This window comes from Bos javanicus, chromosome 13 (genome assembly GCF_032452875.1).
Source record: "Bos javanicus breed banteng chromosome 13, ARS-OSU_banteng_1.0, whole genome shotgun sequence".
Classification (NCBI taxonomy): Eukaryota; Metazoa; Chordata; class Mammalia; order Artiodactyla; family Bovidae; genus Bos; species Bos javanicus.
The window spans coordinates 53,828,985-53,844,912 of record NC_083880.1 but is presented as its reverse complement, the minus strand read 5'-3'; the positions used below and the strand labels follow the sequence as shown (position 1 = coordinate 53,844,912).

Genomic DNA, 15,928 nt, shown 5'->3' with positions numbered 1-15,928 from the left:
AGGGTTCTGGTCCCCATCCTGAGTCCGGTCAGGGGCTGCCATCAAACAGGACTCCTTGCTGACCCCAGCTCTGGCCTCTGTTAGTAGAGGACACACCCCTCTAGGACCAGTTCTCTGCTGCAGGTTGGTGACTCTGCTGGAGTCTCCTGGCAGGGGATGGCCTTGTGTGAGGCCCCCACCTCCGTGATAACCCATTGGACTGCTGAGAGGGAGGAAAAAGGACAGCCGGCTAAGAGAAATCCCAGGCTCTGCAAAGAGTCTGTGTTGGGGAGAAAAGTAAATTCTTGAAGGGGAAATCTGTCCAGAAACTTTGTCCAGATGTTCTTTGGAATCCAGAGGTTTTGCAGGATGTGGGTTTGTCAGAGTGGGACAGGGGTGGTGTCCTTCCTGTCCTCTGTGTGTGTGTTCCAGTAAGGGGGAATCAAAGGGGCAGAGAGGGACTATCAGGATGGAAAGGAAAACCAAGAGTGACTTTCTATCTGGGTGACTCAATGGACATGAATTTGAGCAAACTCATGGAGATGGTGGAGGACAGAGGAGCCTGGCGTGTGGCAGTCCACAGGGTTGCAGAGTCTGACATGACTGAGTGACTCAACAACAAGAACCAGAGGTCTGCCTTAGGAGATCTCCCCTTCCCCAGTCTCCCTGTCTTCTGAAGACCCTCCTAGACAGAGCTGACTGTCCGAAGGCCAGCGTTGGCTCCTGTCTGAAGGTCAGCGTTGGCTCTTGCAGTCACTCTCCTGCCCAGAACGTCAGCTTCCTCTCTGACCCTCTGATGGAATGGCCTGTGGTCTAGGGGTCCTGCTTTCTCCCTGAGGTTGCCCTCACTTCTGGGGTTGCAACTCTTGCCCAGCCAGGCTCTTCTTCCTGGCACAGCCAGACTGGAGACCCCCACGAATTCACAGGGCACCAGGTTGCCTGCTGGGGGCAGCATGGGATTTGGGGGGTTAGGAATGTCCCTGCCCGCTGTTAATCTGATGTCCGCCAATTTGCATCTTTCCACTTTGTTGAAGGAGCCGCACCCTGTGTACCCTGATGTCCCGTGTGGGAGATCCAGCATCCATCCTAACCCCTTCCCTCCGCCGCCGGGGGACTTAGAGAGGGGAAGCGTAGAGACCAGGGGGTGGTTGGGAAATGAGACTTTATGTAGGAGGGTGGGGCGCGGTTTCGCGCTGTGGGGTCGCTGTCAACGTGGGAAGATGCTGCCGTGGACTTTCTCCTCCAGGATGGTCTCCACGCGCCTCCTCTGCGGGGGAAGAGGGGCTTGGGACTGGTGTGTAGGGAGGCGGGCGGGCGGGCCTTCCCTCCCGCCCTTTCCCGGGCTCGCGGGCACCTCTTGCCGGTCCAGGGGGTCTGGGATCCTCGTGGGCTTCAGCTGCGGCGGCAGGAACAGCTCCAGCCGGATGGCGGCGCGCGCGGACCTCTGGCACTGAATGAGGAGCGAGATCTCCTCCGCCTGCGGGATCGGGGTCGGGGCCGGGCTGTTGCGGAGCCTTAGCGACGACGGGTGCCCCCCCTGGCCTGTAGCGCTCCCGTCCTGGCAGTTCCCCCCGCCCAGGCCCCGTCCCTGCCTCACCCGCATGCGGGCGTAGCGCAGCCGGAGCGCGCGGACTCGGCCGCGGGCCTCGGCGGCCTTAAGGACGCCGAGGAGCCGGTCCTGGCGCTGCGCGGGTGGCTCAAGCGGCAGCGTCCACGCACGCGAGTCCGGCATGCGGTACCCCACCTCCGCTGACTCGCACGGGAAGAGGCAAGTGGCCGCGCCCACGTCCTCCAGCAGGTCGCCGAAGAGCAGGTGGCTGTGGCGCTGCGTGGGCCGCATGGCCGCCAGCCCCTCCAGCGTGAGGGCCCAGCCCGGCTTGGGGGGCTCCGCCTGGGCGCGCCCCACGCGGGCCCCTGCTCCCTGCGCGCCCTTGTTCGCTCGCTCCCGCGGGCCCCTCCTCCTGGTCTCCTTCGCTGGCTCCGGCTGCATCCTCGAGCCTTGTGGAGGGAAGACAAGATCCAGCCCTTGCCCCCTGCCTCTTTGGCCTGACCTGGACCCACCTTGGGCGCCCAGCTCCGGCCCCTCTGGACCCTGCGGAACCCACTTTAGGGCCTGGACCTGTGATCCCTGCACCTTTACCCCAACCTCGCACACGTCCCAGTCAGCTCAGCCTTCCTACTCACTCAGGCAGTCCGCTAGAACTTTCTGATCCACTCCCTTCGGGCTGTCTCTCTGTCCAGTGAGAAAAAGCTGAGACCCCTGAGTTGACCTCAAGCACTGACCAGGGGTGGAGACGGCTTGAGACTGCTCTGGATGAGGCTTGGTGGACACTCCCCATGCTGGGACCCTCTTTGTGTTTAGTCCCACCACCTGCGTTGGCCTTAGGCCCATCTGTTTTAGTGTTAGGGACTGGAGATACAGGTTGTGGGTCTTCCTTGTATCTGAACAGACGACTCATGCTTTTCTGGGAGAGAGGTGTGTGTGTGTGTGTGTGTGTGTGTGTGTGTGTGTGTGTGTTTGATTTTCTTATGTGGGTCAGTTTATCTGTAAGAGGTCTCACTTGTGTGCGGTAGAGGCTCAGAGTCCAGTGGACAGCTGGCTTGCTGTGGGGGAGATGCCATCCTCCCAGTCTGTCCCCTCTGGGTGTAGATGGGGTAAAGGAGAGTGGAGCCCAGGGAGGAGATAGGGGGTGGGGAGGGAGGGCCCACGAGGTGGGAAAGGGAAATACCCAGAAAGTCCCTTCAGGGCTCCTTTCCTCACCCAGCCCATCCCACAGACCCCAGGCCAGCTCCCGGCCCACACTGGGACAGAGGCTGACGGCCGCTCCCTCTCTCACCCCATCCTTAGCAGCGGGCAGTGGAGTGCCCCTAGCCCTTGCATCCCGTCCCCACACCCCATACTTTCCACCTTCTCGGATCTGAACCTCCAACTCAGCCCGGACTCTCAGGGACTTGTTGACGCGGTTGCTGGGTAACCAGGAGACCCGCCCCTCCCCCATGCCAGCGGGGGCGGGGCGACCCCTCGGAAGGTGCGCAGTTACAGCCTTGGTCCAAGAGCGAAGATGCCCTGGACACCTGCGCTGAGGGACTTCCCAGGTGTAAGGACCCTGGGGGAGATGACCACAGCTTTTCCAGACAGAGTGCGGGCTCTTTGTTTTCCGAGTAGCCCCAGAGTGCCCCAGGGCTGTGGGCTCAGCTTCCTGGCTGGAGAGCTGTCTGCTGGCCAGTTTTGGGGTTAAGGGGCGCAGCTCTGAGGAGACCTTCCAAGTTGAGCCCCTTTCCCCTCTACGTGGCCCTAGAGGCCTCCCACAGCAGAACACGGGGTTCTCCCCTCTCCCTGGGCAAGTTTGGGGTCTAGGGGTCTAAGACTAAGACTCAGGCTTTGATGAACCCTGAATCTCTGGGTCCTGGCTCCTAGATTCCTGTTATCTATGTATTTATGAGTTTCATAACATTTTATAACTGATTCACTTAATTTGATTCTTTAATTTGTTCATGTACTCATCAATTTATTCCAGATTCATTAATCCATGGACTCATTCCAGTTTACCTTAGGCCAGAATTAGTGCATTAGATCCATAATTTGTTCATGTATAGGTGGTTCCCACAGTGCTGACATGCCTCTCCCTTTTATTCCTGGTTGTCTACTTGGGCCCGTGGATGGTGCCCTTTTGGGAGCTCATGACCTGAGCCCCTGAGGGGAGGGACTGTCTTGGCTTTGGCGGGGGGTGGGTCTCAGCTGGGGTTCTGGCCTTTTGGAAGGAGGCTGTTGACCATTCCCATTGTTTTTTGAAAGTTTGCTCTGGCTTCCGGTGAGAGGGTAAACTCTGATTCGGTAGCCCCGTATCTCCAGAGCTGGCATGCCATCCACCCCCTTCCTGAAGCTGCATGGAACAGTCCATCCTTCCCACCCCCAAGTTATGAGAAGCTGTCCCTGGGACTTTCCCCTTCCTGCTGCTGGGCTGGTTCCTTTAGGATAGGGCTTCCCTGGTGGCTCAGATGGTAAAGAATCCGCTTGCAATGCAGGAAACCTGGGTTTGATCCCTGGGTTGGGAAGATCCCCTGAAGAAGAAAATGGCAACCCACTCCAATATTCTTGCCTGGAGAATTCCATTGGCAGAGGAGCCTGGTGGGCTACAGTCTGTGGAGTCACAGAGTCAGACAGGACTAAGCGACTAACAAACACACTAGGCCTTGGGATTCAGCTTCACCTGGGGGCTGCTGCTGCTGCTTTTTTAAAAAAGAATTTTGTTAGGGTGTACTTGATTTAGTGTTGTGTTAGTCTCAGGTGTACAGCAAAGCCATCAGTTATACGTATACATATATCCACTTTTTTTTTCTAAAGTGGTGTGTACGTGTCAGTCCCAATCTCCCAATTTATCCCCTCTTCCCCCCTTATTCCCTGGTAACCACAAGTTTGTTTTCTACATCCGTGACTCTACACCTGCTGGATTTTGAAGACAAATGTCTCTGGGCTCCAGAAGAAGCAGTGAGGGCTTAGGCAGGCTGACCTAGCAGGCTGCCTCCTTCAAGCAGTCCTCCTGGACATATGAAACCCAGGCTGGGACCACCTCTAGCCCTTACTTGGTGCTCCCCTGGGAGGGAGTTCTCTGAGCCAGAAGTCTGGGCCCTCTTCTCAGCTTCCCTGAGTCCAGGCCAGGGAGTTATGGTGTGGATGTGGGGTGTGGAGAATGGGCACAATCTCCTGCAAGAAGGGATTCCCTCTGTTTTTGTAGGACTGAGAACCTTGGACACTCTCTCCTGATTCCCGAGGGGGCCCGATGCTGGCAGAGCTCACATTCCTGAGTGGAGCTTCTTCCTGCTTCTCCACCATCTTCCCCACTCTCCTGGGATGGGAGGTGCTCTCGCTGTCTGGGCCAGCCACTGTGAGATACCCTGCCACATCTCCTGCTTGTTTCTGTGTCTAGGTCTTGTGTTTGTCAAGGGCAGATGGAACTGCTGAGGTCTAAGGCCTGAAAATAAAACTTGGAAATAATATTAATAAGTATTATTAAATGGCTGCAAAATTTAACATGATATTGCAAACCTACAATTCTCTGTCACTGTATGTAAATATTAAGAAGTTAAGATCACAAGGGAAAAGTAATATTTTATGAAGAAGCCCAGAATTATGAAAATCCTTTTACCTTTTAACAGCACAATTAGTCTGGTGACTGAATTCCCTGGGGATGGCTGAATTCCCTGGAGGCTACCAGCAACTGTGCTTTGATTCCTGTGCCCTGCTCAGGGGTGGTGAGACATGTGGGGACCAAGGGGCAGCAGCCAGTGTGCCATCTGGTGTTGATGGGCCTGGGGCCCTGGCGCAAGAGTGAGGTGTTTGTGGGTATCAGTGGCACTTTGGGACCTGTGTCCTGCCCCAAATGCCTGTGACCTCCACGTGCATCCCTGGTCAGGCTGTCACTTGTGGACGTTGGTGCTGTCATTTGTGGAAGTTGTGTGTCTTGGGCTATCCCTGGTGCCCCTGTGTGTTCTGTTTTGCCTGCGTGTGGTGTGTGTGTTTGGGGTTGTCTTGCTTTGAGGCAAATGCTCACGTGTTCCCTGCTGCCCCACCTATGACACATACATTTTGTGTCTCATCCTGGCTATGCAGGGGTCCAGAAAGACAAGGCCATTTCCTGGGCCAGCCCCCTTTGTGAGAACACTCCAGAGTCCAGCGCTGGGGGGCTGCCATCTCCAGGGGATGTCATCAGCACCCCAGCCTGGCCACCCGCCACCCTGTCCTTGGACTGAGACTGCCCTGTGAGGGGCCGGGTGTCAGCCTGCAACCACCCTCTGTGCTTTCTCCATCTGATTCGCCTTCCTGGGAGGTCTGTCCAGACCGGAACTCACATTCAGCCTCACAGCAGCCTTCTACTCAACCCCTACCTCACGCTGAAGGCCATTAGGAAATGCATCTCCAGAAGCTGGCGGCCAGGTGGGCCCAGACAGTGGGAGGTGGAAGGGGATTGGCTACTCAGACCTTGGGGAGTCCAGTTCAGTTGGGGAGGCTGCAGGAGGCTGAGCCCCCCTGGCTTCCTGCCCTGCCGGGCTCCCACGGGCTTCAAGCTTCGCCTGGAGAATGTGATGCATGTACGTGTCCCGGGGGTGTCTGAGGCCTTGATCTGTTTCTTCTCCCGTGTCTACCATGTGCTTCACATGCACCCTGGTATGGGTTTGCGTGGCTGTGACCCATGTGTTTGTGGGTCAAAGATGTCTGTGCATCTCTGAGCACGTAGCTGTGTCTGTGCATTTCCCTGGGTGCCTGTATGGGCATCTTTGTGTGTGTGTGTGAGTCTTTGTGTCCTGATTGCCTTTGTGGTTGTGCCCTGTGTCTCCACATGTGTCCCTGAGTTGACTGCAGTGAAGATCTAGAGAGAAATCCTGGGACAGCTTGGGATGCTGAGTCCTAGGGTATCTGCTCTGTCCTCTCCTGATTCGCCAGGTATCCTAGCAACGTTGCTGCCAGTTGCCTAGCAACCACATGCTCCAAGCAGGGTCCAGGCTGTGTGGGCAGAGCCTGGGTAGGAAGAACGACCCCATGATTGGGTAGAGCTGGCAGTTCTGCTCAGGGCTCACCCGTATGACATGTGACCCCAGTGCTGGGAAGGAGGCATGTTCAGTGGTGTGGGTGCTGGGGGCCAGGCTGTGAGGGAATGACGCCCAAATGTTTCTCTGGGACTCAGCTGTGGCAGAGTTGCCCTTGGTGGGTCTCTAAGTGGCAGACAGACCTGGGTTTGAACCCTCTCTCTGCCACTTCGACAGGTGGCTTCATACTGCTGAGAAGCTGAGGCTTACTTCTCTTGTGGGCACACAGGGATGCTGAGAGCAATGGTCAGGGGTAGTGGGGATGGACGAGCTTGTGCTCATGATGGGCTTGGCACACAGGAGGCCCAGGGGCACACTGGACAGTCAGACATCCTGCTTGTTTATGAGGTTCTGATCTGCTAGGGGCTGGCTGGGCAGGGGCCCTGCCATGTATTCACCCACCTGCCAGCCCACTCTGGCTCACCAGCCCTGGGAGCCTAGCTGAGGGGCAGTGTTCTGGGCACTGAACTCCAGCCAGGGCAGGTCCAAGTCCATGCAAGTCCCTGTGTCTGTGTGAGACGAGACTCCATGTCTGTCTGTCTGTGTCCGTCCCCCTGAGTCTCTGTTCCATGTTTTTGTGTTTCTGTGTGTCCTTGTGTGTCTGTCCCCAAGTCCCTGTGTGTCTTTGTGTGTGTGTGTGTGTGTGTGTGTGTGTGCGCGTGGCCATGTGTCTGTGTTCCTGTGTGCAGCTGTATTCTTGTGTCCGTGTGTCCAAGCCTGGCTCTGTTCATCTCTGAGGGTGTACCCTGGTCCTCGCATCTGTCCTCCGCCAGCCTGGGGCCCCCTCCTCCAGCCTGCACGGCCCCTCCCGCTGTGGAGCTGCAGCCTCCTCCCCTCCCCCAGCTCCGCACCAGGCTGCTGCGTCTGGTCTGGCGTCTGAGAAGGAGCAGGAGCAGCTGCCACTGTGCGGCAGCCACAGCCCCATCCGGACCCAGGGCTGAGTCAGGTAGGCGCTCCGAGCCCTGCTCTGCTGTTGGCCAAGGGAGTCAGGGTCTCTGGGGTCCCAGCTTCCATGGAGGTTACCGAGGTAAGATTGAGCCGCTGAGGGCTGGTGTGGAGGGGACCCAAGGTGGCTGCGGCTCTCAGGCAGGGCTGGGGAGGGGCGGGTGGAGGCCCTGCGCTAGTTGCCCTGTGTCCTGTGTTCCAGGTGTTTCTGGGTGTGTCTTCGTTGCTTTTGTGCCTGCATGTGCACGAGGGTGGGTTTGTGTGTGTGTGCGCACTATGTGTCCGTGAGCCCCTGTGGCTGGACATTTGTCCCTGGTGTAACCACCTCCACGCACACCGTGAGAGAACTGCAGGCCAGCTGAGACTGTGTCCCTGAGTGTGCACATGTCGCCTGTGTTTGCGTGTCCCTGTCTGGGCATACACGTTTGCATGTCTCCAGCTGCTACTGTGTGTGTGTGTGTGTGTGTGTGCGCGCACATACGTGTATCTCCACGTCTGTGGCCTGGGGCTGGGTAGGTGTGGGGTGCTGTGCTCACGTGTCCCTGTGCTTTCCCAGGGCTTTTTGTGCGGGGTGTTGGCATGGAGTCCCTCTTCCCTGCCCCGTTCTGGGAGGTCCTCTACCAAGAGCACCTGCAGGGCAACCTGTCCCTCCTGAGCGCCAACCACAGTCTGCTGCCCCCTCACCTGCTGCTCAACGCCAGCCACGGCACCTTCTTGCCCCTTGGGCTCAAGGTCACCATTTTGGGGCTCTACCTGGCTGTGTGCATCGGGGGGCTGTTGGGAAACTGTCTCGTCATGTACGTCATCCTCAGGTAAGCTGGGTGTCCCCCCCTCCCCCAAGTTAACTGCAGGTAAGTCCTGGGCAGCTCCAAGGGGCATAAAAAGGGCCTGCTCTGGGTGGGTCTGGCAGGGGGGCTCTGCCCCTCCCCCTTCAGTTCCTGGTCACCCTGTCACTGGGCAGGGTCAGTCCTTAGGCCCTGGGTGCTCAGTTTCTCGGGGTGGAGGCGCCTGACTCGGGGAGGGGGTAGTCTGGGTGAGGGAGGAGGTGCCACTCTGCCCCAGATGGTGTGTCACCCTGACTTCTGAGAGATGACTTCCAGGTCTCAGCCATGGGCCAGGCTCCTGGCCAAGCTGCTGAGCGAGTATCTCATGGGCCCCCCAGTGATCCCAGGAGGCACCTCTTGTCAGGGTGATCCAGGGCCCATGCCAGGGAGGTGCACGAAGACCCTTCCTCCAGCTCCAGGGCTGAGTTTACTGCTGGTGTCTGGGCTGGTTCCAGCATTTGCTGGTGCTCAGAGTGGGAATACTCATGGGGTCAAGAGTGACAGCCAAGCTGCTAGAGGACATCACAGGTGGCAGTGTGGGGGCAGCGTGGAAGGATGGCTGAGACAGCGTGAGAGCACAGCATGGGGAACCGGAGTGGTAAGGGCATGGGGGAAGAGTGTGGGGACAGGGTGGGAACAATGTGTGGGGATGGCATTGGGACTGCATGGAGTCACACACATGTGTGTGTATGTGCATATATGTACATGCACATGTGAGCATGTGACTGACTGTTCACGAGTACATGCATGAGAGTGTGTGCACATCTGGGTGTGTGCATACTCAGTGTGTACTGCACCTTGTACATGCATCTGTGTGCATGGCTACAATACATGTGAGCACACACGTTTGTATGTGTGAGCATGGACATGAATGAGCTTGAACACATGCATGTGTGCACAGGTGAGTGTGCCGCACAGTGCAAGTACACATGACCTTGTGTCTGTATCTGTGTCCATATGTGTGCATGTGTTTGAGCATGCCCTTGTACATTTGTATGTGCTGGTGTGTCTCACTTGTGCACTCAGACACAGACCTGCGAGGAGCAGCCGCCCCTCCCTCATTGCTGAGACCATGGTACCAGACTCACATGCCTCTTGTGGCTGGAGGGTTTGCTGTGGGTGAATGTGGCACCTGGGGGTGGGTTTGTCCCTTCTTTTTTTAATTGTATTTATTTAGCTGTACTGGGTTTTCGTTGCTGCACGCACTTTTTCCTCTAGTTGCAGCAAGTGGGGGCTACTCTCTAGTTGCGGAGCATGAGCTTCCCATTGCAGAGGCTTCTCTTGTTGAGGAGTATGAGCTCCAGGGCGCGCGGGCTTCAGCAGTTGCAGTGCACAGCTCAGTAGCTGCAACTCCTGAGCTCTAGAGCACAGGCTCAGTAGTTGTGGTGCAAGGGTTAGTTGCTCTGTGGCATGTGGAATCTTCCCTGATCAGAGATTGAACCCGTGTCTCCTGTATTGGCAGGTGGATTCTTTACCACTGAGCCACCAGGGAAGCCTGGCCCTGCTCTTTTTAAAGGCAATTTTTTAGAATAGTTTAGGTTCACAGCAAAATTGAGCAGAAAGTACAGAGGTTTCCCATATAGTCCCTGCCCTCCGGTCCCCAGGCCTAATCTCCCCCATTATCAACATCCCTCCCAGAACAGGACGTTTTCACGACTGATGAACCTACATCAACACATCATAATCCCCCCAAATTCATAGTTTGCGTTAGGTTTCCCTCTTGGTGTTATACTTTCTGTGGCTTTGGACAAATACATAATGATATGTATCTACAATTATGGGGCTTCTCAGGTGACTTAGTGGTAAAAGAACCTGCCTGCCAATGTAGGCGACGTAGGAGGTGTGGGTTTGATCACTGGGCTGGGAAGATCCCCTGGAGAAGGAAATGGCAACCCACTCCAGTATTCTTGCCTGGAAAACCCTACAAACAGAGGAGCTTGGTGGGCTACAGTCCACAGGGTCACAAAGAGTTGGACACGACTGAGCTTGCACACTCATCTACAGTTATAGTATCATGCCAAATAGTTTCATTGCCCTAAAAATCCTCCTCAGCCTTGCTACCTCCCAACCCCTGGCAAACACTGATCTTTTTACTCTCTCCGTAGTTTTGCCTTTTCCAGAATGTTGGCATCATGCAGTCTGTAGCCTCTTAAGATTGGCTTTTTTTTCATTTAGCAATATGCATGTAAGTTTCTTCCATGTCTTTTCATGGCTTGATAGCTCATTTCATTTTATTGCTGAATAATATTCCATTTTCTGGATAAGCCACAGTTTATTTATCCATCCACCTACTGGAGGACATCTTGGTTGCTTCCAAGTTTTGGCAACTAGGAATCATGCTGCTGTGAACATCCATATGTAGGTTTTTATTTGGGTGTGTTTTCAACTCATTGGTGGAAATATCAAAGGGTAGGTGATGCTGCATCTTATGGAAAGAGTCTGCTTTGTAAGAAACTATCAATTGTCTTTCAAAGTGGCTGTACTGTTTCATGTCCTCACCAGCATTTAGTGGGTCAGAGCTCCAAATGCTGGTCATTCTAATAGGTATGTGGTGGTATCTCGTTGTTGTTTTAATTCCTATTTCTCTGATGACATATGAGGTGGAGCATTTTTTCATGTGCTTATTTGCTGTCTGTATATATTCTTTGGTGAGGTTCTGTTAAGGTCTTTGGTCCATTTTTTAACCAGGTTGCCTCTTATTGTTGAGTATTAGCAGTCCTGTATCAGATGTGTTTTTGGCAAATCTTTTCTCCTGTCTGTGGCTTCTCTCCTAATTCTTCTGACTCACTTTTCCCTTTATCAGCTCTAAGGCCATTTAGATCCTCTGAGCCTGAATATCCTCATGTACAGAGTGGGCATCAAACTAGCAGTTTTGAAATCTTAAATGAGATAAAACTCAAATGAAGAACTTGGCACAGGCATGTGCCATCATTATTATCATTGTTATTCTGTCATAATTAAGGCCTCTTTGGGATTATTCTTAATCCCTCTCTAAGATGCAGAACTAAACCCCAGATTCCTTCATGGTAGCCTAATAGACATGGAACCTTGTTGCCTCTGCTACCACCATCACCACCATCACCACCATCACCCCATCATCACTGCCACCAGTAAGAGTAGCAGCAGCAGCACCACTGCCATCACTACCACTACCACCACCATCACCACCACCACCATCACCATCATCACCACTATCACTGCCACCTCAGTTACCACCACCGCCATCACCACCACCACCACCATCACCATCATCACCACCATCACTGCCACCATCACCACTACAACCACCATCACCACCACCACCGCCATCACTACCACCACCACCATCACCATCATCACCACCATCACTGCTACCACCACCACCACTACAACCACCATCATCACCACCACCGCCATCACCACCACCACTACCATCACCACCATCATTGCCACCACCACCATCACTGCCACCTCAGTTACCACCACCACCATTGCCCCACCATCACTGCCACCAGTAAGAGCAGCAGCAGCACCACTGCCATCACCACCACTACCACCACCATCACCACTACAACCACCACCACCGCCATCACCACCACTACTGCCATCACCACCACCATCACTGCCACCATCACCATCACTGCCACCACCACCATCACTGCCACCTCAGTTACCACCACCACCATCACCACCATCACCCTCACCATCACTGCCACCGGTAAGAGTAGCAGTAGCAGCACCACTGCCATCACCACCACCACCACCGCCATCACCACCACAACCGCCATCACCATTACAACCACCATCACCACCACCGCCGCCATCACCACCACCACCACCACACCACCACCACCGCCATCACCATTACAACTACCATCACCACCACCGCCGTCATCACCACCACCATCACCACTACCATCACCATTACAACCACCATCACCACCACCACCTCCATCACCATTATCACCACCATCACTGCCACCAGTAAGAGTAGCAGCAACAGCAGCACTATCACCACCACTGCCACCACCACCACCACCATCAGCATCATCACCATCATCACCACCATCTCCACCATCGCCCTACCATCACTGCCACCAGTAAGAGTAGCAGCAGCAGCACCACTGCCATCACTACCACTACCACCACCATCACCACTACAACCACCATCACCTACCATCACCACCACCACCACATCACTGCTACCACCATCATCACCACTACAACCACCATCATCACCACCACCGCCATCACCACCACCATCACCACTATCACTGCCACCACCACCATCACTGCCACCTCAGTTACCACCACCGCCATCACCACCATTGCCCCCACCATCACTGCCACCAGTAAGAGTAGCAGCAGCACCACTGCCATCACTACCACTACCACCACCATCACCACTACAACCACCATCACCACCACAACCACCATCACCACCATTACTGCCACCAGTAAGAGTAGCAGCAACAGCAGCACTATCACCACCACTGCCACCATCACCACCACCACCATCAGCATCATCACCATCATCACTACCATCTCTACCACCATAATTACCACCATCATCAACACTACTACCATCACTACTCTCAGAACTATTAATTCATTCAGCAGATATTAAGCACCCACAATTTCCCCAGCCCTGTGCCAAGTTCTTGGATACAATCAGACCCCATTAGCATCCATCCCCTTCCTGTCACCATTTTCTGTCTCAGTTGCTAAGCAACAGTGAGGCCTGGTTTAGTGTGCTCTTACAGATTCTGGAGTCCCTGGAAACCTTTGATGGTGGAAGGCCAGCATTTTGGTCCAAGAAGGGTCTTAGGGTAGCCTTAAAAGGGAGGAGGACAGGTTCTTTGTTTTATGAGTTCTTCCTCTGCTCTCATGCAGGGTCAGGCTTATACTCGTCTGCCCACACACTCATCTTTTCCAAAGCAGACCAGTCTTTAGTTTATGAACTGTTTTGTATACTGTAAGTACTTGAAAAATTTGTTAAAATATTTGCCTCCGGGCTCCATATCACTGGGCTGGGCCCAGGAGCCTACATTTTGACAGGGGTCAGAGTGGTTGCCCCCTGTGATGGCCAAGAAGAAGGGCCCCTTGCCCTTTGCTGCCAGGTCTCACAGACCAAGTGAAGCCTTCTTTCCTCTCTGCAGACACACCAAGATGAAGACCGCTACCAACATTTACATCTTTAATCTGGCCCTGGCAGACACTTTGGTGCTGCTGACACTGCCCTTCCAGGGCACAGATGTCCTCCTGGGCTTCTGGCCGTTTGGGAATGCCTTGTGCAAGACAGTCATTGCCATCGACTATTACAACATGTTCACCAGCACCTTCACGCTGACTGCCATGAGTGTGGACCGCTATGTGGCCATCTGCCACCCCATCCGCGCCCTCGACGTCCGGACATCCAGCAAGGCCCAGGCTGTCAACGTGGCCATCTGGGCCCTGGCCTCCGTTGTCGGTGTTCCTGTTGCCATCATGGGCTCGGCACAGGTTGAGGATGAAGGTCAGTGCAGTGGCCTTTCCTCCCCAGCTCCCTGCTGCCCTGGCTCTGGGTGGCTCCCTCCCTGCCCACCTGCCCTGACTCCGCTCTTCTTCTTGCAGAGATCGAGTGTCTGGTGGAGATCCCCACCCCACAGGATTACTGGGGCCCTGTGTTTGCCGTCTGCATCTTCCTCTTCTCCTTCATCATCCCCGTGCTCATCATCTCCATCTGCTACAGCCTGATGATCCGGCGGCTGCGTGGCGTCCGCCTGCTCTCAGGCTCCCGGGAGAAGGACCGGAACCTGCGGCGCATCACACGACTGGTGCTGGTGGTGGTGGCAGTGTTCGTGGGCTGCTGGACGCCTGTCCAGGTCTTTGTGCTGGTCCAAGGGCTGGGTGTCCAGCCTGGCAGTGAGACCGCAGTGGCCATCCTGCGTTTCTGCACAGCTCTTGGCTATGTCAACAGTGGCCTCAACCCCATCCTTTATGCCTTCCTGGATGAGAACTTCAAAGCCTGCTTCCGGAAGTTCTGCTGTGCATCAACCCTGCGACGGGAGATGCAGGTGTCCGACCGCGTGCGCAGCATTGCCAAGGACGTGGCTCTCGCCCACAAGACCGCCGAGACAGTGCCGCGGCCAGCATGACTAGGCGTGGACCTGCCCATGGTGCCTGTCAGCCCGCAGAGCCCATCCACACCCAACACAGAGCTCACACAGGTCACCGCTCTCTAGGCTGACGCACTGTCACTGTGCACTACCAGCCTCCATGGCTTGCCCTGTGGCCTCGGAGGGTCTGCTGCCATCATGGGACAGGTCAGAGCAGGACGGCCGCCCTCAAGGCCCTGGTCCTACTAGTGCAGGGCAGGGGGCAAATGCATGGACTCAGCTGCCTGCCAGAGGTGCGCTGGCATTGTCAAGCCTCATGGACCCTTCTGGTCTCTCCCTCAACATCTTGCTGTGGATGGACACACACCTGGAGGTGTAACTGCAGCTGTACAGACCCATGTGCCCTCACGCTGTGTGCTGTCTGCTGGGAGCCTTGCAGTGTCTCCCCTGGGCAGCTGGACAGGCATGGGGCTGCCTGGAGAGTCCAGCGGACATCCCCGGGCAGTGGGACTTGTTCTGAGAGTGGAACTTCCTTTGGAGGTTTCTTGGCAAGCCTGTTTCCTCCAGAACACATGAACCATTGCACCGCAGACATGGCTGTTCAGGTGTGCGAGGTGCCCAGGAGGACCACTGCAGGCCTTTGTCATTTGTGGAGCAGCCCTTGTGCCTGGTCTCAGCTGCAGGGAGTGGGGAGGGCTCTGTGGTGATCTTTCTGGTGTGCCCGGGCCTCCCTCAGCCCCCCTCAGCCTCCCCCTCAGATCCCTCATTTCAGACTCCATCCGAGGTCAGCGGCTGTGCAGCCAGCAGAAACCTCTGCCCTGTCTGTTCTGGTGGCCTTGGAAGGATGGTAGTGGGCCAGGTTCTGCTCGGCATCCCCAGTGACTGATCACTACTTCATTTTCAGGCCTCCATGTGTCTGTGGGGGACCTTCCTACTGTTACAACTTGTCTTAAGCAGTGCCAGTTAGAGGACAGCTTCGTATGCAGAGCTGGTAGGAGAGCTGGGGCAAGGCTGCAAGGACTCTCTGGGCCGTGGGGACCCTGCCCACCATGGCCACCTAGAGAAGCACCCTCCAGGTCTGTAGATGAAGCCTGTAGGTCAGTGACTCGGCAAAGGCTCTCCATGCAGACTGGCTGCTGAAACAGCTGCCAGGTGAGCTGCAGACCTGGCCAGGTGACCTGAGGCAGAGAGGGGGCGATGCTGACTCTGGACTGGCCTCTCGTGCTTTGGGGTTCTGGGCCCTGTGGGGTTGTTCCTGGGGAGGGTGGGGCTCTCTGTGCCGCCAGCAGCGAGAGGCTGGGAGGACCAGAGCCACTACAACTGTGGCGTTTTCTCACCAATGCTGAAAGATGTGTCAGCCTGTTCCTGTGTAACATGTCTCCGTGTATCTGTGCATGCCGAGAGTGTGATTTCCCCTGCATGTAAACTGCCCTGAACTGTCTCCAGGGTCATGACAGAGGGTCAGAATAAACCCCTGCATGCTGGTCAGAGCGCTCTGCCCACAAGGTGTTTCTGACC

The 15,928-nt window shown here is 55.6% G+C and overlaps 2 protein-coding genes across 9 annotated transcripts; one reads left to right on the top strand and one right to left on the bottom strand.

Moving 5' to 3' along the window:
• Window positions 1-1,123: 1,123 nt before the first annotated feature.
• LKAAEAR1 (LKAAEAR motif containing 1) lies at window positions 1,124-2,978 on the bottom strand. Of its 5 annotated transcripts, none has more exons than XM_061436803.1 (4): window positions 2,888-2,978; window positions 1,577-1,977; window positions 1,334-1,456; window positions 1,124-1,246 (listed from the first exon to the last, which is right to left on the bottom strand). In XM_061436803.1, exons 1-4 carry the CDS (start codon window positions 2,976-2,978, stop codon window positions 1,187-1,189), a joined length of 675 nt encoding a protein of 224 aa, XP_061292787.1. In that variant the 3' UTR covers window positions 1,124-1,186. The 5 variants fall into 5 exon arrangements, with proteins under 5 accessions (XP_061292787.1, XP_061292789.1, XP_061292791.1 ...); XM_061436805.1 differs by having other exon boundaries at window positions 2,881-2,958; XM_061436807.1 differs by having other exon boundaries at window positions 2,817-2,903.
• An 11-nt stretch (window positions 2,979-2,989) lies between these two features.
• On the top strand, window positions 2,990-15,898 carry OPRL1 (opioid related nociceptin receptor 1). Of its 4 annotated transcripts, XM_061436798.1 has the most exons (6): window positions 2,990-3,077; window positions 4,716-4,865; window positions 5,591-5,914; window positions 8,066-8,321; window positions 13,472-13,827; window positions 13,926-15,898. In XM_061436798.1, exons 4-6 carry the CDS (start codon window positions 8,089-8,091, stop codon window positions 14,447-14,449), a joined length of 1,113 nt encoding a protein of 370 aa, XP_061292782.1. In that variant the 5' UTR covers window positions 2,990-3,077; window positions 4,716-4,865; window positions 5,591-5,914; window positions 8,066-8,088; the 3' UTR covers window positions 14,450-15,898. The 4 variants fall into 4 exon arrangements, with proteins under 4 accessions (XP_061292782.1, XP_061292785.1, XP_061292783.1 ...); XM_061436799.1 differs by lacking the exon at window positions 4,716-4,865 and having other exon boundaries at window positions 3,000-3,077; XM_061436800.1 differs by lacking the exons at window positions 2,990-3,077; window positions 4,716-4,865; window positions 5,591-5,914 and adding an exon at window positions 6,491-7,591.
• Window positions 15,899-15,928: the final 30 nt, after the last annotated feature.

What these genes read in the sequence shown, in the direction of transcription:
- OPRL1 (XM_061436798.1), top strand. Translation starts at nt 8,089, where the DNA reads ATGGAGTCCCTCTTCCCTGCCCCGTTCTGGGAGGTCCTCTACCAAGAG. An exon ending in GTCATGTACGTCATCCTCAG is followed by an intron (nt 8,322 to 13,471) that starts GTAAGCTGGGTG and finishes TCCTCTCTGCAG; the next exon opens with ACACACCAAGATGAAGACCG. An exon ending in GGCACAGGTTGAGGATGAAG is followed by an intron (nt 13,828 to 13,925) that starts GTCAGTGCAGTG and finishes TTCTTCTTGCAG; the next exon opens with AGATCGAGTGTCTGGTGGAG.
- LKAAEAR1 (XM_061436802.1), bottom strand. Translation starts at nt 2,371, where the DNA reads ATGGGCCTAAGGCCAACGCAGGTGGTGGGACTAAACACAAAGAGGGTC. An exon ending in TCAAGCCGTCTCCACCCCTG is followed by an intron (nt 1,978 to 2,262) that starts GTCAGTGCTTGA and finishes TCCCTCCACAAG; the next exon opens with GCTCGAGGATGCAGCCGGAG. An exon ending in TGCGCTACGCCCGCATGCGG is followed by an intron (nt 1,457 to 1,576) that starts GTGAGGCAGGGA and finishes CCGATCCCGCAG; the next exon opens with GCGGAGGAGATCTCGCTCCT.